Source organism: Mobula hypostoma, chromosome 4 (assembly GCF_963921235.1).
Source record: "Mobula hypostoma chromosome 4, sMobHyp1.1, whole genome shotgun sequence".
In the NCBI taxonomy this organism is placed as follows: Eukaryota; Metazoa; Chordata; class Chondrichthyes; order Myliobatiformes; family Myliobatidae; genus Mobula; species Mobula hypostoma.
Genome location: NC_086100.1, coordinates 95613343 through 95640223, shown reverse-complemented (window position 1 = coordinate 95640223; position 26881 = coordinate 95613343). Strand labels below are relative to the sequence as shown.

At 45.3% G+C, this 26881-nt stretch overlaps 2 protein-coding genes across 9 annotated transcripts in view; one reads left to right on the top strand and one right to left on the bottom strand.

Moving 5' to 3' along the window:
• Window positions 1-26881, bottom strand: part of LOC134345475 (LIM and senescent cell antigen-like-containing domain protein 1) — a 291120-nt gene that overhangs the window by 118702 nt on the left and 145537 nt on the right. The gene's annotated exons all lie outside the window — the stretch shown is intronic.
• On the top strand, window positions 16580-25987 carry LOC134345476 (uracil nucleotide/cysteinyl leukotriene receptor-like). Of its 7 annotated transcripts, none has more exons than XM_063046189.1 (4): window positions 16788-17016; window positions 17594-17739; window positions 18757-18797; window positions 23346-25987. In XM_063046189.1, exon 4 carries the CDS (start codon window positions 23346-23348, stop codon window positions 24384-24386), a length of 1041 nt encoding a protein of 346 aa, XP_062902259.1. In that variant the 5' UTR covers window positions 16788-17016; window positions 17594-17739; window positions 18757-18797; the 3' UTR covers window positions 24387-25987. The 7 variants fall into 7 exon arrangements, with proteins under 7 accessions (XP_062902261.1, XP_062902255.1, XP_062902259.1 ...); XM_063046187.1 differs by having other exon boundaries at window positions 17578-17739; XM_063046190.1 differs by having other exon boundaries at window positions 17578-17740; window positions 18749-18797.

Here is a 26881-nt window from a genome sequence, read left to right as displayed (position 1 = left end):
GGCAATTAATGGTGGCCTTGCCAGTGGCACACAGGTTCCATATGGGAGTAGGAAAATATCCTCAGGTGTTTCTTGTGTCTACAAGCATCATCCTGGATGGTTCCTCAGAGCCTCAAACACAAAGATCTCAAATGACCCTAACTCAAATTCAGATGAGTTGCATTTTGGGAAGGCAAATGCGAGTAGATCTTTCACAGCGAACAGGGAGTGCTGAAGAAGGGGACCAAAGAGTACAGAAACCTCGATCCCTGCAAGTGGTATTGCAAGTAGACAAGGTAGTGAAGAAAGATTTTTTCTTTCATTTCCTGCCTGGTCTGTATCAGTCAGGGAACTGTGTATAGCATTGGGAAGTTATTTCGCAGTTGTACAAGACATGGACGAGTCCATATTTGGAATACTGTGTTCAGTTTTGGTCATCCTGCTATTGCAATGATACCATTAAGCATCAGGTCATTGGAAGGTATAACAATCAGGGCATCACTGAAAGAAGATCGTGGTTGGGAGCTTAACCTCCAAGAATACATATTGTGTTGAAAGGACAGGAAGGTAGGCAGATGGGGTGTTGGTGAAAAATAAAATCAACCATTAGAAAGCGGTGATATAGGATCAGAAATGTAGAATGCTTGTGGGTAGAGTTAAGAAACTGCAAGAGTAAAAAGACCCTGAAGGGAGTTAGATACAGACCTCCGAACAGTAGCCAAATGTGGGCTACAAATTACGGTGAGAGATAGAAAAGGCATGTCAAAAGGGCAATGCTATGAGAGTCATGGGGGAGTTCAAATGCAGATAGATTGGGAAAATCAGGTAGGTGCTGGATCCCAAGACAGAGAATTTGTAGAATGCCTACAAGATGGCTTTTTGGAGCAGCTTGTGGTTGAGCCCATTAAGGGATCAGTTATTCTGGTTTGGGTGTTGTGTAATGAACAGGATTTAATTAGGAAGCTTAAAGAAAAGGAACTCCTAGGAGGCAGTAATTAAAATAAGATAAAATTCACCCAGCAACTTGAGAGGGAGATGCTAAAGTCAGATGTGGCTATATTACAATGGAGTAAAGGGAACTACAGAGGCAAGAAAGATGAGCTGGCCAAAATTGATTGGAAGGGGACACTAGCAAACATGACAGCAGAGCACGAACTTATCAATCACCCCTGATGAGTTACTAACTGATGAGCTATTAACTTCAAACTTTCTGCATAATCACTCAAAGAATTGAACTGCATGTAACGAGAGCTGCATAACTCATCTCTTTCTACCTTAGGCCACAAACTTATCAATCAGCCCTGCTGTAGGCACTTTCTGGACTAAGTGTGTAAATGTAGGAGGGGACTATGTTGAAAAATAAATGTGCTAGGTTTTTAAAAATTGACTACTTCTACCTTAGGCCATGAACTTATCAATCACCCCTCGCATGAAGATAGTGGAGGAGTAGGTAGTGTTGAAGAAACAGGGAGGCTACAGAAGAACTTAGACAGATTAGGAGAATTGGCAAAGAGGTGGCAGATGGAATACAATGTCGGGAGGTGTGTGGTCATGCGCTTTGGTAGAAGGAATAAAAAGCATAGACTATTTTCTAAATGGAGAAAATTCAAAAATCTGAAATGCCAAGGGACTTGGGATTCATTGTGCAGGATTCCCCTTTCAGGTAGAGTCAGTGGTGGGGAAGGCAAATGCAATGTTGGCATTCATTTCGAGAGGACTAGAATATAAAAGCAAGGATGTAATGCTGAGCCTTTATAAGGCACTGGTCAGACCTTATTTGGAGTATTATAAGCAGTTTTTGGCCCCTTATCTAAGAAAGGATATGCTAACATTGGAGAGGGTTCAGAAGATGTTCACGAGAATGATTCTGGGAATGAAAAGCTCATCGTATGAGAAGTAATTGATGGCTCTGGGCATTTACTCACTGGAATTTAGCAGAATGAGGAGGGATCTCATTCAAAAACGCCATACCTGCCAAATTCTAACCATGCTACAAGACCATGTTCATCTACCTTATTTCATTTAATGTGTGCATTCAAATATAACACCTTCTGCCCTGTATTCATTTGCCTTTATGATTTTGTCCCCCTTTTACATTCCAACTTATCCCACTGACTGCAATTTTGCCTGATCTGCCCGTCCTTCCTGACAGTCTCACTACACACTGCCTCTGCTTATAAACCAACAGTCCTGTCCTCAGCCCCATCAGTCCAGTTCCTATCCCCTTGCCAAATTAGTTTAAACCCTTCCCAACAGCTCTTGCAATCCTCCCCACAAGGATATTGGTCCCCTTCGGGTTCAGGTGTAACCTGTCACTTTTGTATAGGTCAAACCTTCCCCAGAAGAGATCCCAATGAGACAGAAATCTGAAACTCTGTCTTTTGCACCAGTTTCTCAGCCACGCATTCATCTGCCAAATCATCCTATTCTTACCCTCAGTAGTGCGTAGCACAGGCAGCAATCCAGAGACTGCTACCCTGGAGGTCCTGCTTTCCAGCTTTCCACCCAGCTCCCTAAATTCTCTCTTCAGGACCTCTTTGCTTTTCCTACCCATGTCATTGGTGCCAAGGCTTCTGGCTGCTCACCCTCCTCCTTTAGAATGTCATGGATCCCATCCGAGCGTCCCTGACCTTGGCATCTGGGAGGCAACATACCATCCAGTTATCTTCATCGTATCCACAGAATCTCATATCTACTCTTCTAACTATGGAATCCCCCATCACTACTGCAGTCCTCTTCTCCCTCCCACCTTCCATTCTGAGCCATAGTGCCAGACTCTTGTGCCAGAGACTCAGTTGCTGCACCCCACCCCCCCGCCCCAGGTTGTCCCCGTCAACAGTATCGAAAACAGTATACTTATTACTGAGGGAAATGGAATGGCCACAGGGGTGCTGTGTACTGGCTGCCCATTTCCTTTTCCTTTCCTGGAAGTCACCCATTTGCCTGCCTCCAGCAACTTAGTGGTGACCACCTGCCTGTAGCTCCTGCCTATCACCTCCATGTTTCCCATGCAAGTCCAGTTCCTTAACTCATTCTCCCAGGAATGGCAGCTCGGTGCAATTAGTGCAGTTATGGTTATCTGGGAGGCTGGAGGTCTCCCAGAATTCCAACATTGCACACAAAGAACACAACACAGCCCCTGGAGCCATTCTCACTTCTCTAACTACGTACTAACAGATGAAGAATGAAGAAGAAAGAAGAAACTCAAGAAACTAACTGGATACTTACCTCAGCCAAGCATGTTCTTGCCAAAGCCTCCCCACTCTAACCCTGGTCTACTTCAATAATGGATGCTCAAAAGAGAGCCGCTTGGCTTGCTCCTGTGTTACTTTTATTTGCCCTTGCTAATGAATCATGACTATGCTACCAAAAAAAAATCCAAAATCCTGCGAAAGCTCCTTTTTTTTTAAAATCGCTCTCTCTTGGACCTACATGAGGCTGCCTCCAATTTGACTGGGAAATCACCACCAAAAAAAACTGTAGAAAAAAAAACAGTGTAACATCTCCCTCTCATCAAACTAGAGCAACAGCATCTCACTTTGGACAGTGTGTTATCTTCTTCTCAAAATGCCAGATTGATAAATCCTTGATAATGAACCAGTCTGAATTCTCCCTCTCAGAATCAGCTCAATGCTTCTGAGTGGTTGAGCCAATCTCATGCCTTCCTCTCGTGAACCGATCTGACACCTCCCTCCCATACAAATGGTTTAATACTGTATCTTTTTCAGAATGGACTCGTCTTAAGTTTCCACCTTGCTAGTGATCTGATATCTCCTTATTAACCAGTATAATACCTGCTTCTCTTTGAACAAGGCAACAGGGCTGCAAAATAAGGGGCTGCTGACTTAAAACAGAGGTGCATTGAATCGTTTTTTTCTCTCAAATGGCAATGAAGCTCTGGAATTCTCTGCCCCAGTGTGCAGTGAAGACATACTTAAGGAGGAGAAGGATAAATATTTGAAAGATCAGAGGTTGAGGGAACTGCCACAGAAGAGGACTCGAGGCTAATGCAGATCAGTTATGAGCATAGTGAGTGAGTGGTGAGGTAGGTTTGAGGAGTTGAGTGGACTACTCCTGCTCCTGTCTTCTTGTGTGCTTGTGATTCCATCATTAAACTAGTTTATATCTCCCTCCCTGTACATGTGAAATACCTCAATCTCACTGAATGTCTGATTCCCCTCTCATTGAACGAGTATCTGCTCTCTTTGAACGATCTCCCTCATAGAACCTCTTATGGAAACGATTTGATGTCTCCCCCTCAGAGACCAGTACCTCCATCTCATGGAACCAGTGATATGACTCAGTCTGTGAACCTATCTCATGGCACCCTCACCCTCACCCTCTTAAACCTCCTTCACACCTAATAAAACTCATACCTTTGTCTCATTTAAAAATTTTAATCAATCTCTCTCTCTCTCGATATCTTGATATCTTCCAGTCATTGGACATCTAATATCTCCTCTTTGTAAAACAATTTGACACCATCTCACCCCCAGCCCCGAAACATTACATGGTCTGATATCTCCCTCCCACTGAACATCTATTATCTCCCTCTCAATAAACCAAAATTGCATCTTCTGTTATTGAGTCAGTATAATATCGCTTTCAAGATGAACCAGTTTTATATCTCCCTCTCAATGAACCCACCTAAAGTTCATTGACTGAAATGCTACCATTGTTTTGTCACCCCATCTGATTATTTCGAGCATTTTCCATTTTTATTCCAGTTTGATCATGGAACCACCTAGTTGCACTCTCCAACAGAACCTGCTGTGACGATGCTGGTTGGATGACAGCTTTCTAACCAGCGGCTCTGCTGATTATCAGTGACACTGCTGGTAACCAACAGCACAGATCCCAGGCTCTCCGGAAGACTCATCTTCATCGCTTCTTTTCACTTCTGTTCCATGACAAATGCGTCAAGAGAGTTCAACAGTACAGATTACTACCCTTCAGCCTGTCCTGTAGACACTGACCATTTACACAATTTATAAAGACAACTTATATTGTCTTCACAGTCCTATCAACCCCCCCAGGATTCCACTACTCACCTACACACCGGGGTAAGCCAATTAACCAACCAACCAACCAACCACACGTCTTTGGGATGTGGAAGGGAACTGCTGGATCCAGGGAAACCATTGGGTCACAGGGAGAATGTGTAAACATCCAAATAGGTGACACCAGAGGTCATGATCAAACCTGGGTCTCTGGTGTGGAGAGGCAGTGTCTCTAACCACTCTGCCACTGCGGCAACCTAATCACTCCTTCTTGTCAAATGTTGCTAGGCACAGATTTTTTCTTTGTGCAAGCAGAGCTTCTTTCTTCATCAAATTGCTTTCTACCAGAAAATATTTGCCCAAAATTATTTCAGTTCAGGGGTTAAGAACAAAATAATGCTTCAGTTGAGCCTGTTAACTGCACACTGGAAGGGTCTCTGAGGGTCAGCATGTTCGGGGGATCAGGAACAGGACCAGCTGTTCCATTAATGATGCACTTACCATTCATATACCTTTGACCCTCAGAATTTCTTCCACTTTCTTTGGCCACAAACTGAATGAAAGCAACTTTTGAGTACATTCTGCAGATTGACAGATGCAGAACTGTGGGGAATGGGAGAAGGGTCTTCATTATTCACAAGGCTTGTCAATAGGCACTAAGGAAGCAGCAGTTAGAAGTGCTAAGAAATACTCTGTGTTACGCATTCAGTGTTCAGAAGCATTCAACATTGACCCAATTATTGTGAAGGACAGATCTTTACGAACAAGCCTAGGGAGTGGGGTGAATCTGTATAAAGTAGTAGTACATAGAGCTTGACCGTTATTGTAAAATTAACTTTATTTGTCACATGTACATCGGAACTTCAAAACATACAATGAAATGTGTTGTCTGCGTCAAATCAAATCAGTGAGGATTGTGCCGGGCAAGTGTCACTGTGTTTCCAGTGCCAACATAGCATGTCCACACTCACTAGTCTTCACCGTACGTCTTTGGAAAGTGAAGGGAAACCGGAGGAAGCCCAGGTGGTCACAGAGAGAAACTACAAACTCCTTACAGATGGCAGAATGAACCTGGGTCACTGTAATGCCAGTACACTAACCACTATGCTACTGTGCCAAGCATTATGAAAGATTTAATTGGTATTGAAGGTCATCTCCATATTGTACAGAAATAATTCAGGTAGAGGTCTCTATTTATGAGATCGAACAGTTTCTAGTAGAGGGCAAGTACTGAGATTTTTGCACAGTTGGGTGAGTTGAATGAGAAGACATGGTATCAGGAGAAGATGTGGTCATTTAAAACTGAGCTACGTGGGAATTTCTTTCCTGCTCCAGCTGTTTTGTGTCTTGTGTCAGGAAAAGTAAGGGTTAAGGAACTGCTCCATACTACATGGTCTGAATGTGTGTCCAGAGCCTCCTCTGTGGAGGGAAGGGAATGTCAACTCAGACCATGAGAGGCCTGCATTGGGCATTTTCATGCCTTACAAGGCGCAGATTGGAAGTCTGTGTGGGGCGCCACTCCTTGCACAGACACTGGAGCAATGTGTGATTAAGTGCCTTGCTCAAGGACACAAACACGCTGCCACAGCTGAGGCTCGAACCAGTGACCTTCAGATCACTAGACGAACACCCTAACCACTTGGCCATGTGCCCAACTCTGTGGAGGACAGTCTCAATTAGTATCAGATGAACACTTTGGAAACAATAACTAGTGTGTAAGCAAGTTACCATTTGGAAAAGATCTTGGACCTTTCATCTACTTTCAACAGGATCAGGACTTCTCCTTGCAATCATAGTGAGTCTCAATCCTTTATACTGTATGTTGGCCAAGGTAAAGTAATATCTGAGATTTATTCTCTGATAGACTAAATCTCTGCACACTGCTCCACATTTGGAAAAATTATCCAAGGCCTGAACCTTATTGGAGAACCTGCTGATGGGACTTCTCAATGTTTAGTGCTTGGTAAGACTTCAACTATACGTATCTGAAAAGTACTCTCTACCACAAAGAAACAATACCTGTACATAAGTTGCTTTGTATAAAACAGGACCTATCCATGCCTGGGGCCCTCTGTGTATAGTAATGCTTTGAAGTTACAAAGTATAACACAGAGTTCCATTACATTATCCCAGCAACAACTTCCTGCTTATTTCCATGGACACTACCTGGCCTGTTGACTTCCTGCAGCATTTTGTGTATGTTGCTTTAGATTTCTAGCATCTGCAGATTCCCACTCTGGGGATCCAGCACCAAACTGATTCTCAAATCTACCAGCATATTAACAACCCCATCACTATTGTAACATTGCCCTTTTTACGTGCCTTTTCCATCTCCTGTTGTAATATGTATCGCACATCCTGGTATTATTTGGAGGCCTGTATATAATTCCTATCAGGGTCTTTTTATCCTTATAGTTTCTTAAATTTACTCACAAGGAATCTACTGCTTCCAAGCCTATGTTGCCTTGAAATTGAAAATTGGTTGGCTGACAGGAAACAAAGAGTAGCGATTAATGGGTCCCTTTCGGAATGGCAGGCGGTGACCAGTGGGGTACCGCAGGGTTCAGTGCTGGGGCTGCAGCTGTTTACAATATACATTAATGATTTAGATGAAGGGATTAAAAGTAACGTTAGCAAATTTGCAGATGACACCAAGCTGGGTGGCAGTGTGAAATGTGAGGAGGATGTTATGAGAATGCAGGGTGACTTGGACAGGCTGGGTGAGTGGGTGGATGCTTGACAGATGCAGTTTAATGTGGATAAATAGACAATAGACAATAGGTGCAGGAGTAGGCCATTTGGCCCTTCGAACCAACACCGCCATTCACTGTGATATTGGCTGATCATTCACAATCAGTATCCAGTTCCTGCCTTATCCCCATACCCTTTGATTCCGATATCTTTAAGAGCTCTATCCATCTCTTTCTTGAAAGCATCCAGAGAATTGGCCTCCACAGCCTTCTGGGACAGAGCATTCCTTATGTCCACAACTCTCTGGGTGAAAAAGTTTTTCCTCAACTCCGTTCTAAATGGCCTACCCCTTATTCTTAAACTGTGGCCTCTGGTTCTGGACTCACCCATCAGCGGGAACATGGTTCCTGCCCCCAGTGTGTCCAATCCCTTAATAATCTTATATGTTTCAATAAGATCCCCTCTCAGCCTTCTAAATTCCAGAGTATACAAGCCCAGTCGCTCCAATCTTTCAACATATGACAGTCCCACCAACCCAGGAATTAACCTTGTGAACCTACGCTGCACTCCCTCAATAGCAAGAATGTCCTTCCTCAAATTTGGAGACCAAAACCGCACACAGTACTCCAGGTGTGGTCTCACCAGGGCCCTGTACAGCTGCAGAGGGACCACTTTGCTCTTATACTCAATTCCCCTTGTTATGAAGGCCAGCATGCCATTAGCTTTCTTCACTGCCTGCTGTAGTTGCATGCTTGCGAGGTTATCCACTTTGGTGGTAAGAACAGGAAGGCAGATTATTATCTAAATGGAGTCAAGTTAGGAAAAGGGGAAGTACAACAAGATCTAGATGTTCTTGTCCATCAGTCACTGAAAGCAAGCATGCAGGTACAGCAGGCAGTGAAGAAAGCTAATGGCATGCTGGCCTTCATAACAAGGGGAATTGAGTATAGGAGCAAACAGGTCCTTCTACAGCTGTACAGGGCCCTGGCGAGACCACTCCTGGAGTATTGTGTGCGGTTTTGGTCTCCAAATTTGAGGAAGGACATTTTTGCTTTTGAGGGAGTGCAGCGTAGGTTCACAAGGTTAATTCCTGGGTTGGTGGGACTGTCATATGTTGAAAGATTGGAGCGACTGGGCTTGTATACACTGGAATTTAGAAGGATGAGAGGAGATCTGATTGAAACATGTAAGATTATTAAGGGATTGGACATGCTGGAGTCAGGAAGCATGGTCCCGATGTTGGGGGAGTCCAGAACCAGAGGCCACAGTTTAAGAATAAGGGGTAGACAATTTAGAACGGAGTTGAGGAAAAACTTTTTCACCCAGAGAGTTGTGGATATGTGGAATGCTTTGCCCCAGAAGGCACTGGAGGCCAAGTCTCTGGATGCTTCCAAGAAAGAGATGGATAGAGCTCTTAAAGATAGCGGAATCAAAGGTTATGGGGATAAGGCAGGAACTGGATACTGATTGTGAATGATCAGCCATGATCACAGTGAATGGCGCTGCTGGCTCGAAGGGCCGAATGGCCTACTCCTGCACCTATTATCTATTGTCTATTGCCTCTTTCTAAAGATTTTATTTTATTTTTTACCAACAGCACCAACCCACCCCCTCTGCTTACCTGTCTGTCTTTTCAATACAATGTGTATCCTTGAATATTAAGAGGCCAACTATGATCTTTCAACCACAACTCAGTGATGCCCACGATGTCGCACATGACAATCTCTAAATGTTCTACCAGATTCCCTACCTTATTCCGTATACTGCAGGAATACTGATTGATAAGTTTGTGGCCTATGGTAGAAGGAGATGAGTTATACAGCTCTCGTTTCATGTACATGCAGTTCAACTCTTTGAGTGATTATGCAGAAAGTTTAAGGCTAATAACTCATCTCCTTCTACCTTAGGCCCTGAACTTACCAATCACTCCCACTGTGGACCACTTACTGGAGGTCCAAGACACTGACTTCTACAAAGAAGGGATCCGTATGCTCCACAATCGCTGGACTAAGTGTGTAAATGTAGGAGGGGACTATGTTGAAAAATAAATGAGCTAGGTTTCCTAAAATCTAAATAATCTAAAGTTTAAAAAAATTGATTCCTTCTACCTTAGGCCATGAACTTATCAATCACCGCTCGTAGTGTATATGGATTTTAGCAAGGCATTTGATAAGGTACTCCATACAAGGCTTATTGAGAAAGTAAAGAGGCATGGGATTCAAGGGGACATTGCTTTGTGGATCCAGAACTGGCTTGCCCACAGAAGGCAAAGAGTGGTTGTAGACGAGGCATATTCTGCATGGAGGCCGGTGACCAGTGGTGTGCCTCGGGGATCTGTTCTGGGACCCCTACTCTTTGTGATTTTTATAAATGACCTGGATGAGGAAGTGGAGGGATGGATTAGTGAATTTGCTGATGACACAAAGGTTGGGGGTGTTGTGGATAGTGTGGAGGGCTGTCAGAGGTTACAGCGGGACATTGATAGGATGCAAAACTGGGCTGTGGAGTGGCAGATGGAGTTCAACCCAGATAAGTGTGAGGTGGTTCATTCTGGTAGGTCAAATATGATGGCAGAATATAGCATTAATGGCAAGACTCTTGGAAGTGTGGAGGATCAGAGGGATCTTGGGGTCCGAGTCCATAGGACACTCAAAGCTGCTACACAGGTTGACTCCGTGGTTAAGAAGCCATACAGTGCATTGGCCTTCATCAACTGTGGGATTGAGTTTCAGAGCCGAGAGGTAATTTGCAGCTATATAGGGACCCTGGTCAGACCCCACCTGGAGTACTGTGCTCAGTTCTGGTTGCCCCACCACAGGAAGGACGTGGAAACCATAGAAAGGGTGCAGAGGAGATTTACCAGGATGTTGCCTGGATTGGGGAGCATGCCTTATGAGAATAGGTTGAGTGAACTTGGCCTTTTCTCCTTGGGGCGATGGAGGATGAGAGGTGACCTGACAAGAGGTGTACAAAATAATGAGAGGCATTGATCGTGTGGATAGTCAGAGGCTTTTTCCCAGGGCTGAAATGGCTAGTATTAGAGGGCACAGTTTTAAGGTGCTTGGAGTAGGTACAGAGGAGATGTCAGGGGTAAGTTTTTTACACAGAGAGTGGTGAGTGTGTGGAATGGGCTGCCGGTGACGGTGGTGGAATCAGAAACGATAGGGTCTTTTAAGAGACTCCTGGATAGGTACATGGAGCTTAGAAAAATGGAGGGCTATGGGTACGCCTAGGTAGTTCTAAGGTAAGGACATGTTTGGCACAGCTTTGTGGGCTGAAGGGCCTGTATTGTGCTGTAGGTTTTCTATGTTTCTATGATCCATTGATTCCCAGGTCTGTGCCTATGAAATAGGGTCCATTGCTTCCCAGTTATGTGTCTATGAAATGGGGATCACTGATTCAGGGCTGCTATGGATAACAGATTCCCCACACTGAAGGAGGAGAGTGATAGGTTGTTATGACATTCCAGTAGCTGGATAGTTAATGTGTCTGTTCCTTAAATATTCTAAAATTCTTAAAGTTACTTGAATATCTATAATTCCCTGGTAAGATCTGGGACAAATGTTCCAGAACTGGTAGTAATCTAGTCTCTACTTGACTTTAACCCAATGTTCTGTATGGTTTATCTGTCAAACAGAAGATAAGTAAGTATGCAAAATTATGAAGGATAAAGATGGTGTAAATGCAAGCAGGCTTTTTAACTGAGGTTGGGTGAGACTACAACTAGAGGTCATGTGTTAAGGATGAATGGTGAAAAGTTTAAGGAAACATGAGGGGAAACTTCTTCGCTCAGAGGGTCATGAGAGTGTGGAACAAGCTACCAACACAAGTGGTGCTTGCAAGCTTGATTTCAATGCTTAGGAGAAGTTTGGATAGGTACATGGATGGTAAGGGTATGGAAGGCTATGGTCCCAGTGCAGGCAGTTTAAATAGCTCGACACAGCTTAGATGGACCAAAGGGCCTGTTTCTGTGCTGTACTTTTCTATGACTCTATAATTTGTCTTGTTTTGTACATTGGTTGTTTGTCAGTCTTTATGTACAGTTTTTGCAAGTTCTATTGTATTTCTTTATTTTCCTGTCAATGCCTGCAAGGAAATGAATTTCAAGGTAGTATTTGGTTACACATCCCTTCTTTGATAATAAAATTTACTTTGAATTTTACTTTGATTTTTTTTAGTTTCTTGAATTGAGTTTTGGAGCAAGAACTGAGAAGGCAAAAAAGGTAAAGCAAGTTAATGTTGTCAACAGAGGTGGATGTTGGTGTTTGAGGAAGGGAAAGGCAGACTTGTGTTGTTTTAGTGATAAAGGTTTAGTTTAATTTGTAAAGTTGGTAGGCTTTGAAGCAAAGGAGGGGATGCTTACTTGAATGTAGACTCACCACTTCGGAGATTCGATTACTGATAAGGCTGGAAAGAGTATCAAAGAAATTCAGCAGGTGGATACATAAAACACTTTCCTGCAATGTCAACACAGGAATTGCAGATTGTTTGTTATTATTTGCCGGCAATCTGAAGAGAAAGCAAAGTTCATAAACTCAGGAAATTGTGCTTCCTCCAGCCTGTTTTATGCTGATTAAAACTCCAGTCATCATAGCAGGAATCCATGGTCGGAAATGATTAAAATATCAGTGTCTGGTTCATGCTGACTTAAACACTAGTGTTTGGTTAAAGCATAGAACAGTACAGCATGGGAAAAGGCCTTTTGGCCCCCTTTATCTGTGCTGACCATGATGGAATTTTAAACTAATCCCATCTGTCTATACATGGTCCTTATCCCTCCATTTTTGCACAGTCATCTGCCCAAGACCTGCTTAAATGCTACTGTGGTACCTGGTTCCACCACTTCCACTGGCTGTGCATTCCGGGCACCCATCACACTGTGCGTAACAAACTTGCTCCCAAATCTCCTTTAAACTTTCCCCTCCCATATTTGACATTTCCATCCAGTGGAAAAGACTCTGACTATCCACCTTATCCATGTCTCTCAATTTGATAAACTTCTATCAGGTCTCCCCTTGGCCACCAGCATTCCAGAGAAAACAATCCTAGTGTGTCTAACCTGTATTTACAGCAAATGCTCTTTAATTCCGGCAGCATCCTGATCAACTGCACTTTCTCTGAAGACAGTCCTGGGCAACCAGAATTCCATAATTAGCCTAACCAAAGTTTTTATGCTGCTGCAATATGACTTCCCAGCTTCTATACTCAATGCCCAGACTGGTTAAGGAAAATAAAGCAAGCCTCCTTTACCACCCTATCTACTTCTGTTGGCACTTTTTTGGGAACTATGGACATGTACCGAAGATCCCCCTATATATCAATGTTCCTACGGGTCCTGCTGTTCACTGAATACACTTACATTTTACATTGAAATGGCTCAAACTTCTCCAGATTAATCACCTTCTCTTTCAAATTGATCTATCTCCTGCTGTATCCTCTGACAACCTTCCTCACTTTCCACTACTCCACCAATTCTTGTGTCTCCTACAAACTTAGTAATCAGCTCACCTACATTTTCATTTAAATCACTTGTGTATGTCACAAGCAACAGAGATTCCAGCACTAATCCCTGCAGAACATATTGGTTACAGTCCTACGGTCAAAATAACATCCTTCTCCCATTACCCTTTGTCTCCTCTGGGCAAGCCAGTTTTGAATCCAGTTTATCAAGTCTCCATATGCCTTATAATTTCTGGTTCAGCCTTCCACAAGGGTTCTTGTCACAAACTTTAGTAAAGTCCATTCTTCCCTTATCAATTATCTCCATCACCTCCTCAAAAATCTGAATGAAGTTTTTAAAGATATGATCTCCCTGCTCAAAGCCACACTGATTGTCTCCAATAAAGTCCATACTTCTCCAGATATGTGTAAATCCTCTCCCCAAGGCTCTTCTCCAATAATTTCCCTACAATTCAAACTAAGTGTATCATCAGGGTTATGTCTATGTCACCATATACTGTAGCACCCTGAGATTCAATGTCTTGCAGGCATTTTTACTAAATGCAATAGAATCAATGAAAGATTGAACCCAACAGAGCAGACAAACAACCCATGTGCAAAAGACAACAAACCGTGCAAATACAAAAACAGGAAAAACAGAAAGGATAATAAATAAATAGGCAAGAAATATTGAGAACATGAGATGAAGGGTCTTTGACACTGAGTCCATGGGTTGTGGGAACAGTTCCGTGATGGGCTGAATGAAGTTGATGAAACCCCACAGTACCAGATTCAGCGTCAGCTACTTCCCAAACCATTGGGTCTGGTACTGACCTGCACAATCCCAAAACTACCTCAACAAATGGAAAGTGTATTCAATGAGTTAGCACTCTGTAAATTCCTGGTTAGTCTTTATTGTCCTTCTTAAACAAAAGAACAACATTGGTTATTACTCTGGGACCTCACCTATGGCTAGAGAGGATCTCTATCGAGACCCCAGCAATCTCCTCAATAACCTGGAATAGGCCCTGCAGGCTTATCCACTTCAACAGGGTTTGAGAAAAACCCAGCACCTCCTCCTTCTTGATATCGACATGCCCTGATATATCAGCAAACTCATCCCTGACCTCACAAGCTTCCACATCCTCTTCATTGCCTGCCTTTGCAAAGTATTCAGCTATCTCCTCTAGCTCCAGGCATGAACTCCCTCCTTTGTCTTTGTGTGATCTAAGCCTCTACACATCTCCCCTCTTGGTTTTAATGACTATCAAATGACTTGGGATTCTTTTTAATACTACTCACCAAGGACACTTCATAGAATCTTTTAGGACCCTTGATTCCTTGATTAAGACAATTGAAACATCACTGGTGGTTACAACTGATTACAATAGTAACTTGGTTTTAGTTGATTAAAACAACAGAGCCCAGTAAAAGTTGATTCAAACATAATTGCCTGCTTAATTCTGACTAATCTTCCATCCCAGTTAAACCTAATCAAATCCTCAGTGCCAGGTTATAACATCAGTGCCCACTTATGGATTTCAGCCACTTTAACTCTAGTTCTGTTCTGTGTCGAAGACGTTTTTTTAAAAAAAAGTTTTGGATGTGCTTAGGGTTGATTGGTGCTCCAGACATTTAATGGCTGGGTCAAGTTTAATAGAGTCAAGTTGTGTGCAGGATCTGCTCCACATGAGCAACAGGGAGCTAGATGCTGTGTGTTACATCAGCCTGAAACATCAGCAGTTTACTCTTTTCCATTGATGTTGCCTGGTCTGCTGAGTTCCTCCAGCATTTTGTGTGTGTTGCTGGGTTGTACAAACCCGTTCTTGTGCTTGACTGGTTAATTAGTTTCTGGGACCTGCTCTATATTGGAAAGGGATGGTTAACACCTCGGACTTTCTCCTTAATGGTTTCATCCTGGCTTGGCACAGCAACTCCAGGAATGCAAGAGAGTGCAGAGAGTAGGAAACGCAGCCCGGTCCATCACAGGCACAGCCTTCCTCATCATTGACCCCACCTCCAGAGGCACAGCCTCAAGAAGAGAACACCCATCAGCAAGAATCCCCATCATTAGGCTCATGCTGTTTCCTCACTGTTACCACTGGGCAGGAGATGCAGAAGCCTTAAGTCCCAGAGCACCAGATTCAGGGACAGCTACAACATGAGAAAATCCGCAGATACTGGAAATCCAAGCAACACACACAAAATGCTGGAGGAACTCAGCAGGCCAGGCAGTATCTATGGAAAAGAGTACAGTCTACATTTCAGGCCGGAACCCTTCATCAGGACTCACAGACAGCTATTTCCCATCAACCTGGTACGGGGTTCTGGTACTGATCTGCAAAATCCCAAACCTTCCTCAACAAATGGAACGCTACAGACTATGCACCTGTCCCTGAGTGTGTTTTCATGCACTGAGCTCTCCTTATGCTACTACTTCACCTTCTTGTATGATCTGTGCAGAATTCATGTTCTATGTGTTATCTGTACCTATGCTGTTGCTGCACGTTTTTCATTGTACTGTACCTCACAATACTTGTGTGCAAATCAATAAACACAGAAACATAGAAAATAGCTGCAGGAGTAGGCCATTCGGCCCTTCGAGCCTGCACCGCCATTCAGTATGATCATGGCTGATCATCCAACTCAGAACCCTGTACCAGCCTTCCCTCCATACCCCCTGATCCCTTTAGCCACAAGGGCCATATCTAACTCCCTCTTAAATATAGCCAATGAACTGGCCTCAACTGTTTCCTGTGGCAGAGAATTCCACAGATTCACCACTCTCTGTGTGAAGAAGTTTTTCCTCATCTCGGTCCTAAAAGGCTTCCCCTTTATCCTCAAACTGTGACCCCTCGTTCTGGACTTCCCCAACATCGGGAACAATCTTCCTGCATCTAGCCTGTCCAATCCCTTTAGGATTTTATACGTTTCAATCAGATCCCCCCTCAATCTTCTAAATTCCAACTTGACTTGGTTTGGTTATTTAGTTAGAACCTCTCTAGGGTCATTAATCCCCACATTCTAAATGAGGTGTGTTACTGGCCACAGGAGCTTTGTATTACAAATCGTACGGTCCGTCATCCAGTCCTTGTGACTGTTAGCCAGGAACTGGACCTGGCCCATTGTCTCATTCAGAAGTGGGGGGTGGGTCACTTTCTCTGCCGGACCTGATGTCTGCTGCACTGGTTCATCACAAACATCACTCGGTGTACAGGAGTAATTCAGCTCTGGTACCTGCTCCACGTTGGGCAGGGGCGGTAGAGTTTTTACCCCATCAATCCATTGACTCTAGATGAGGTGATCTCCTAAGTTAGGCTAACTTAAATAAGGAAGCCTTGTCTCACCCCACAGTCACACAGAGTTTGCATACTGTACTTTATTCAGTGGAGCGTGAGGGTGAGACGGGGAGATTATATTATCTCCAGCTCTGGCGCGCTAAACACGCCTCTGTTCCAGGGATGCCGGCTCAGAAGTACGGTGCATTTTTCAACGGTCTACCCTGGTTGCCATGCCTCCCTCCTTACTACCACCGCTGTCTCTGGACTAATGTGTTGGCATTGAAGTCTCTCATTGTGAGGAATCGGTGACACGGCCCCACAGAAAAGCACGCCAAGCACACGGACCCGCTCCAAGATCTTCACAAAGGACCCACACACGGTAAATATCATAAAGATCCTCTTATCAAAGTTTAAAAAAATGAAATTCTTTTCATTTAACAGACAATGAGCTCCCTCTGTTGGCTGATGGACAATAACTTGTGCAGTTATAAAAGAGAAACACCCTCTATCACACGGACTCATTCAGCCCGGATCTTTGTGCGATCTAAACGCGGCGGGTGGTTTGGCCGCAGGCCGGAGCTGTGGAGCGTTTGGCGCTGAGTTCCAGAGGATGTCAGTGGCTGCAGGTAAGTCTGAGCGCCGTTCTTCGCATCGGGGCGAACAAAGGGTCGGTAAGGGACATGAAGGGTGATTAAGGGACGTGTGGAGTCGGGAGGGTCAAGGGAAAGGAGAAGGTGGGCAGGAGGAGGCAGCGAAGGACGAGAGAGGGGGAATGCAAAGGCGCTGGCAGACAGATACAGAGAGGGTGAATGAGAAAGGAACGCAATAACTAGAGGGAAGTAAAGAATGTTACGATGGGATGAAGAGAGAGAAACGCTATCCTAACTCCTCGCGTTCTGAAGCCTAGCAAAATGTTACATCAAAATCTACCTGGAACCCGTCTTTCTCTCAACAAACAACCCTCTGTTTGTTGTAACAGCATTAGGTTCCTTAGTTGTTCACAATATTCACAATATTAGTTATTACTGTAATTATTTTATACATTACGCTTTAATTACTTAATGAAAATAAGTGCTGAGTGCCAGCACTCAGGGAGCTCTTCATTTTTTTTAGTGTTACGGACTGTGACTGTACGGTAAGATAGAACAACCCCTTTTCACCGAACTATCATTAATCTGTGACTGCAGCCGTTCTCTCTGATAGCAACCAACACTCTTTGGAGGGCGCATGTCTTACAGAGGACACGCCACTCCAGCTGCAAGACCGTGTCAAACCATTATAGTGGGATTGTTTACTGTACGCGGTGGCACGAAGGACGCGTGAAACTTCGAAGCGACTTCCTTCAACAGGTACCTGAGGTCTGGATCAGATCGCGGGAGTTTGCAAAACTGATGACGCCTGTCGAAAACCGGGGGGCGGGTGGGGGGGGGGGGGGATTGAAGATAAATACAGCAGAGAGATATATAGACAATAGCGGACCGGGGGAGGCAACCAGGAACTGGAATATCTAGGAATTGTCGGGAAGAGAATAAAGAAAAAGAGACGGAACGGGTCTGGGCGAGGAAGGGAGGTAGTAAGAGAGAAAAGAGTGAGGGGGAGAGAGGCTGGAGAAGGTCAGGAGATAGAAAGAGACAGAGGGTGATGGAGAGAAAGGCGCAGAGAGGGAAAGAGAGTGAGAGAGTACGAAGAAGGAGAAGGAGGGAGGGAGAAGAGCTACAAAGGGAGAAAGGAAAAGAACTGGAGAAGGAGAACAGAAAGAATGGAGGAATGAGACTGAGAAGAGAAGGACAATAAGAGCAGGCAAAAGGAGAAGAGGAAATAATGGTGGGGGGGGGAGGTGAGGAGCAAAGGATTGCAGAGAAGGGGAAATAAAGTGGAGAGGTCAAGAGGGGCAGGAGCGTCCAAAGATAAGAAGCAAGTGTTTATGCAAATAAAGGTTTGGAGAAGAGGGTGGGAGAAGCCAGAAAGGGAAATAGCAGAGGGAAAGGTGTAATCAGAAGCCCAGTGGGAAGAGAAGACACAGGGGAGAAGGAAAAGCCAGCATGACCTCGAGGAAGAGGTGGTGAGCCCATTGATTGAAAGGTAGCATCTTGTGGCGGGAGATAGGGGCTCGTGGGAGGATGCGTGGGGATGTGCAAAGCTCAAGACTTTAGGTGGGATTGAATAACAGAGAGCCCATGATGTTGAAGGATAGAATGGTGGGGGTTGGATGGTTGTTCAGGGTCAGAATGCCCTCGGTGTGAGGGATGAGTCGGGCTCCTTTGTCTCCCTCAGCCTCTGATCTTCTCTCTCTCTCTCTCTCCCTGCTCCAATATTTCTTCCTCTCCTTTTGCCTGCTCTCACACGCAAATCTGTGGGAGCGACAGGATGGTGCAAGCTGGGGAACACGGGCGGGGCACCTGCTAGGGTGAGTAAAAGACCCTGTTCGAGAGCGGTCCCCAAAGCAGCCCCCACCCCCACTGTGTTCCTGCTGCATCTCTCCTCATCCTCACCTCCAGCACCGAGCTCTCCATCCCGCTCCTTCACCCCTCTGTCCACCACCCTTCCTATTCCCCCTGCAACCTCCCCTCCCGGGGCTCTTGGGCTCCAGAAGAGAGTGAGAAAGGAAATCATGGAACACTAACGGAGGGGTGGGGGAGGAGAGAAGAGAGGGGAATGGTGAGGACGCTGGCAGAGGGAAGGGATGAGGGAGGTGCTGTGGAGTTTACGCACTCTGCCTGAGATGGTGTGGGGTTCGTCCAGCTGATCCAGTTCCCTCCCACATCCCAGAGATGTGCAGACTGGCTGTTGTAAACTGTCCCTAATGTGGGCTGGGGGTGGGAGTTAATAGGCTCGTGTGAGAGAATAACTTTCAGGGAAATGAATGGAGGAATGTCATTGCTCTGAGAACCACCCTGGACTCGATGGGATAAGTAGCCTTGGAAGAATCGGGGAGCATATTGAGATCAGAAACAAAAAGCATGAAGAGGAAAGCGGGAAGAAACTCAAATGGCAGCAAAAGAGAGAGAATTTAGTTAATGGAGCAACAGAAAGGGACGGGAGAAAAGCAGGGGAAGCAAGTGTCAGAGGGATACAGCTGGGCTTTCTCCATCAGCCTGTCTGATTCTGGAGTAAGAAGCTGCTTAGTGTCAGATGATCCCTGGTCGCTGCAGAATCCCCCCGAGTCTCTGCAATTCGCTTTGAAGAATGTTTGAAGATAGCCTCGTACAGGGTATCAGGGAACACCCCAGGAGTCAATATCAACTCAGCTCTGGTCTGCCCCTGTTTGCAGACTGCTCCGTCAAACTGCTGGTCGGTCACAGGAGGATGAAGGAGGACTCTCGCTGCTTTGAGAAGAGCATTCCTTAAATTCTTTGTAACGTAACAGCTTCTATCTCTGGTAACCAAATCCCTTCCAGTGTGGAGTAAGTCAGCGGAGGGTTCAGCAGCTCACTGGGAACTACAGAAGCACTTGTTCCTTCTCCCATACTCTTTGTTAAACCTGCAGTCACCATGTGTGGGATGGCCTCCTGCTTTCGTTCTTATTCTATGTCTCTAACAGTTGGAGCTCTGTTGAAAGTCAAAGCACTGCCACTCATTTCCCCCGCTTCATCTGCCTATCTTGTGTTTGCTTTGAATGTTCCTTCTTTAGCCTCACCATTTGCGTTGTCTCCTCATTGGTCTGATTCTCTTCATGGAAATCCTCTGCAGGGATGGTTTAGACGTGCGGGAGAGGTGGTGGCTAAATCACCCTTCCTGACCAGCGGAGGGCGCATGCGCCCACCTGCAGGGGCGAGGCAATAAAGACAGAGCCTCCCCTGGTGTGGGTGGTCAGCCCTCTGGAGCTGAGGGAGAACCCAGGATAAAGCTGTGTTTGGATATTGCATCCACTCTACCATCTGAACCACAAGGTCATCAGGTCCCATGGAAGCAACCAGGACACAGATCCCAAAAATTGTATTGCAGTTCTAATGGTGCTGGTGACGAGTTCACTGTCTCCCTCACATCTTTATAACTAATTCTTTTAGCTTTTGTTGGCTTTCAACAGGAGTTAATTCTATTGATTAATTCTATGCCCTTACACTTCCTCCCTCACTACCATTCAGGGCCCCAGACAGTCCTTCCAGGTGAGGCGACACTTCACCTGTGAGTCGGCTGGGGTGATATACTGCGTCCGGTGCTCCCGATGTGGCCTTTTATATATTGGCGAGAACCAACGCAGACTGGGTGATGGTTTTGCTGAACACCTACGCTCTGTGTGCCAGAGAAAGCAGGATCTCCCAGTGGCCACACATTTTAATTCCACGTCCTATTCCCATTCTAATATGTCTATCCACGGCCTCCTCTACTGTAAAGATGAAGCCACACTCAGGTTGGAGGAACAACACCTTATGTTCCGTCTGGGTAGCCTCCAACCTGATGCCATGAACATTGACTTCTCTAACTTCCACTAATGCCCTACCTCCCCCTCGTACCCCATCTGTTAGTTGTTTATTTATATACACACATTCCTTCTCTCTCTCTCCTTTTTCTCCCTCTGTCCCTCTCACTATACCCCTTGCCCATCCTCTGGGCTTCCCCCCTCCCCCTTTTCCTTCTCCCTAGGCCTCCTGTCCCATGATCCTCTCATATCCCCTTTGCCAATCACCTGTCCAGCTCTTGGCTCCATCCCTCCACCTCCTGTCTTCTCCTATCATTTTGGATCTCCCCCTCCCCCTCCCACTTTCAAATCTCTTACTAACTCTTCCTTCAGTTAGTCCTGACGAAGGATCTCGACCCAAAACATCGACTGTACCTCTTCCTAGAGATGCTGCCTGGTCTGTTGCGTTCACCAGCAACTTTTATGTGTGTTGCTTAATTCTATGGATGTCTCTTAGAGCTCGTCTCTCCACATTGATTGTAAATGACACACGTACAGGAATCTGACACACACCAGTGGAGCAGTGAGCAGATCCACTGTCTCAGCAAGCTGGCATCAATCCTGACCTTGGGTGCCATCTGTGCAGCGTTTGCATTTGCATGTTCTCCTTCTGACAGCATGGCTTTCTCCTGGGCGCTCTGATCTCCTCCCTCATTCTAAAAAGTATGTGAGCTGGTAGATTGATGGAGCATGTGAGTTGGATGCGGTGCTTTGTGCCTAGTATGTAGGTGAGAGGTGAAATCTAAAAAGTAATTGGTAAGTAGGTTTATTGTTGTACCAAAGTATATTGAAAACTTGTCCTGCATACTGTCCATTCACTACATCAGTGGATTGAAGTAGTACAAGGAAAACTGTAACAAGAATGCAGAATAGTGTTACAGTTACAGAGAAAGTAAAGAGACACAGAATCGGGGGCTGGAGTTGTTAGGGATGTAGGGGAAATTGAAATGGGGGTTGAAGGTCAGTGGGTCAAAGGTTTAGTTTTGTTTTCGTATCTCCACAAGGCTCCGTTACTGTACACTGACTGCACAGTACATGCAGGACTGCCAGGTAGAGGCACTGTACTGGCCACACTTGGCACCCTCAATTCGACACAATGTTTGTCCCTGTAGTTACACTCACAACTCTATCCTGCTCTCACTGTGGCAGATTGTGTTTACTGCCGCAGCTGGGTCCATTGTACACCACAGTCACAACTACATGTTCATTTATTACCACAAGTTTCTTTCACCACATGTTCACTATCACAGATTACATGTATTTGTGCAGGTCACATTGACTGTTTCAGGAAACTAGGTATGTGTTAGGGGTGTGTTAAAGTAGAGGGACACTTAACAATCATCTTCAACAAGGTAGAACGAGAGGCTATGCACGTTTGTGTACAGACATTCAGTCCATAACTTTTGGGAAGCATGTAAAACCTATCAAGTTAGAACTGTGTTGTGATTACTTTCTATAATGTAGTCATCTTTACATCGCTAAGTTTCTTATAACTAGTTGCAAAGATAACTGGTCACATTTATTACTGCACTACAAGTGTTATTACTGAACATCTATCACCATTCAGCACTGAATATTGAGACCTGCATGTACTGCAGCAGGCTACATTCATTACAGAAGCCAAATGCACTGACCGCTATTTTTACTTTGTTTTTGTTTGTACAGTTCTTGTGCATCTAACCTCAGTAAACAATTTACATATTGCACAAAGTTTGCCACTAACCCTAAAAAGACGCGCCAACACGAGGGCACAGTTAGCAGTTTACATTGAGACCCTCTGGTTTCACAGTGAGCAGATTGTAATGGGTGGTGAAGGCAGTCACCAGTTTGTAATGAAGCCTTCTCAACCCACAATGAGCAGTTTGTAAGGAGTTAATGTGAATGCACAGTCAGGAGTTGCAATGAGCTCCGACAATTCACGGGGCACAGTCCATAACAAACTGAAGGTGTAATGAACTGAAATGACAGAAACATGTATTGGTGAACAGATCAAGCAGCATCTGTAGAGATGGTACGAGAAACAAAAATTTACATGAGTTACCTTTTATTAGAAGCGAAAACACAGATCAAGTAGTTTGTAATGAAAGCTGAAAAGACACCTCGGCAGTTTGTAAATGATTACACTGAGAGAAGCAATGTTGCATTGGACCGTGTATTCAATAAGTGAAAGGATAAAAAGCTACAAGTTGCAGCAAAATTTTGAAACTGAAGAAAGACTACTGAGTTTGTAATCAAGTTTTGTGCTCCCAAAATCCCAACCATATGGAGCTATAAGAGATGTAAAAAGACAAAAAAAAAACGGTGGAAATTCTTAGCAGGTCAAGTAACACTTATGGTTGAGAGAAATAATGTTTCAAGTCATAGATCCATTGACAGAGCCCTGAGTTCTGGCAAGGGGTCTCAGACTCGAAATATTAACCGTTCTTCTCTCTCCACAGATGCTGCCTAATCTGCCGAGTGTTTCTAGCTTTTCCTATGCCAATGTCTGATTTCCAGCACCTGTACATTTTGTCTCTGACTGGCCATTCGATAATAGAGCCACTGCTTGCTCTGCAGATGTTCACTGAAGCTGCACGCCAAGACCCGGGAAAGACTACTATGGCGTACCCCATCCTACCCAACAATGCCAGCGGGCCCCAGTGCACTGAGGAGAGCACCGAAGAGAACCTGTTCTTCTCCTCCTTCTACGGGGTAGTGTTTGTGTTGGCATTTGTGGGCAACATCCTCGCAGTGTGGGTCTTCTCCTGCGATAACCACACCAACACCACCACCAACATATACCTGATGCACCTGGCGGTGGCCGACCTGTCCTACGTGCTCATTCTCCCCATGAGGATGGTGTATCACCTGAGCCAGAACCACTGGCCCTTCGGAGAGGTGCCCTGCCGCATCACTGGCTTCCTCTTCTACCTCAACATGTACGCCAGCATCTTTTTCCTGACCTGCATTAGCGCCGACCGCTTCCTGGCCATCGTCTACCCAGTCAGGTCCATGCGCGTCCGTAAGCCGCTCTACGCCAACATTGCCTGCGTGGTCCTCTGGGTGCTGGTGGTTCTGGGGGTGGCTCCCATGCTAGGAGCCCCCCAGACCCTGCAGAGCAGCAACACTACCACTGTGTGTCTGCAGCTGTACCGCGAGAAGACGTCCAGCTTTGCTCTGGTGCCCCTAACGGTCGGCTTCGTGGTCCCATTTGTCATCACGGTCACCTGCTACCTGCTCATCATCCACAGTCTGCGCAGGGGCAACCGAATCGAGAGGCACTTGAAGGACAAGGCCATAAAGATGATAATCCTGGTGCTCACCATCTTCCTCGTCTGCTTTGTGCCCTACCACATCAACCGCTACCTGTACATCCTGTCCACCAGCTCAGTCCCCTCCAGCTGCCGGGACAGGAGGCTCATCGCCCTCAGCAACCGCATCACGTCCTGCCTGACCAGCCTCAACAGCTGCCTTGACCCTGTGGTCTACTTCTTCGTTGGGGAGAAGTTCCGTGAGCGCTTCTGCCACTTTGTGTGCGGCCGCAGGAAGAGGACGCAGTCTGTCAGCCATGAGACCAAGACAAATGAGAGCTCGCTCAGCGGCAAGTCAGAGCTTTAGTGATGGTGGCAAGAGATGGCTCCCTCTCCATAGTGGCCCATTCTCGTTGCAGTGTATGGGGGTGTGTGTAACAGAGGGTGCTGTATGTTTGTGTATGAGGATTGCTTAAGGGCTGCGTGCGTGTGTGTGTGTGTGCGTGTGTGTGTGTGTGTATGTGTGTATGTTTGTGTATGTGTACATGTGTGTGTGTATGTGTGTATGTGTACATATGTGTGTGTGTATGTGTATGTGTACATATGTGTGTGTCTGTGTGTATGTGTGCATATGTGGGTGGGTGTGTCTGTGTGTATGTGTGCATATGTGTGTGTGTGTATGTGTATGTGTACGTATGTGTGTGCGTGTGTGTGTGTGTGTATGTGTGCATGTGTGCATATGTGGGTGGGTGTATGTGTATGTGTACGTGTGTGTGTGTGTGTGTGTGTGTGTGTGTGTGTGTATGTGTGCATATGTGTGTGTGTGTATGTGTATGTGTACGTATGTGTGTGTGTGTGTGTGTGTGTGTGTGTGTGTGTATGTGTGCATGTGTGCATATGTGGGTGGGTGGGTGTGTGTGTGTGTGTGTTGGTGATCATGTGTCCATGAGCACATATTTGTTATGTTGTCAAAACGAATCTCGGAATAATCATAGTGTTGATTTGACTGGGAGAGTATGATAGGTGATACAAATCAGTCTGATATCAATCATTGTTACTCCGGTGAAGACCCAGTGATGCACAGTGCTGAACCTGTATCTGGTGTGAAGCCAGTCAGCGCACACCCGTGATGTGAGATCGTGCAGTGAATGTCTGAGTAGAACCAGGATGATGTTTGAATTTTCAGAGGGAGGTTTGACCACTGAAATGTCCATCACAAACAGGTAAAAGAACAGCAGGCACACCTGTGCCCCGCTGTCCAGCTGAGGTTGGGTCTCCGCGACATTTTGTGACAAGTTAAATGAAGGAATGAACTCATTTAAAAAGTGATGCTGTAATTATCTTTTCCAGAGTAGTTATGGGGTGGGGAGTTAGTCCACGGGTGTGGAGGTGGGTGGGGTAGTGGGTGAGGGGATTATTTAATTGCTCTGTAGGCGACATTGCTCTTGTAGACTACAGGATGAGTCCCTGGAACAATTGGAAAGAGGCCAGTTCCAGGGCAGGAAGACTGGAAAACCCAGAAGAGAAGCTCCCTTCTTCTGGATTGGTCTCATTTCTAAATAAGACCGTGTGGAAGGGTACAAAGTTCTTGTAGTACAGACTCTTCAACTGAAATCAAGTACAGCTCTTTGGAACTACCATCACTGTTGCACGAGCAAGGTGATCTGTTACTTGTAAAGTTAAACCTGGACTGTTTAAGTTAAAACCGAAGCAACTAATCAAAACAAGATCCAGGCAAGAATGCAAGTTCCCACACAACTGCCTAACCGTCTCCACCAGCTTGGGATCTGAGCAGCTGAGAAAGCTACTCCCTCGATACCTCTCTGAGTCTGCAGTACAGGTTATCTCCCCATCGTTGGATACCTGCTCTAACTAATGGACAATTCAATGTTATCTGCCAGTGTGGTGAGATATTGAGTATGTACGGCCATGAATTAAACCTGCCAGGAAATAAATAATTCTTTCTCAAAAAAATGCACTCCACAACGCTGTTAAATATTACAAAGCACCAACATACTGGTCAACCACACCATTATATTCTGTTATAACTTCTGCTGCCTGGTCTGGTGATTGTGCTGGTTGCTGTTGAGACTGTGTCTCTGGCTGGAGTCTCTTAAGCATAGCTCCACAAAATCCATGACCCCTCCATCTCAGCTCACAAGAGATCATTTACAAAGCAAATGATCGGACACTGTGCTGTAACACGGCCAGATCTCTGCCTTCAGTTTTATCAGACGCGGGTCCCGGTTTCTCTCCACCCTAACATCGGTCAAGGGAGTGAAGGGCTCTTTGTTTGGGCTTGGCCGCCGGCAACATTCAGCAAGCAAACTGGACAGTGAAATCAACTCAACAGATCCCCCTAGTGGTGCGATATGCAAGTACAGTCCCCAATAACGCCCTTCCGCCCATCATGCATCAGTCCGTCCTACCTTCAGCTAAAGCTCCTCCCTAGCGAGATTTCTCCATCCTCCTCCTTACCAGTTTCTCTCACTTACCCTTCAAAGTCTTTCTTCACTCTGAATAACCCTCTCTGTTCCAAATATAAGAAAGTATTTGGCATCTCTAACACACAGTCCTGCTTTAGACTTTGTTTTCACAATTGCTGCCCCATCACTCATATTTGGTTTCTTAATGGGAAACTCATTACTACATCTAGTGACAGAGCAATGTTGTGTCCAACACAGAACAGGCCCTTTGGTTGTGCTGAAATTTTAACCTACTCTAAGATCAATTTAACTCTTCCTTCCTGCACAGCCCTCCATTTTTCTATCATCCATGAGTTATCTAAGAGTTTCCTAAATGCCCCTACTGTATCTGTCTCTACCAGCAACCTGACAGCATACCCACCACTTTTTGTGTACA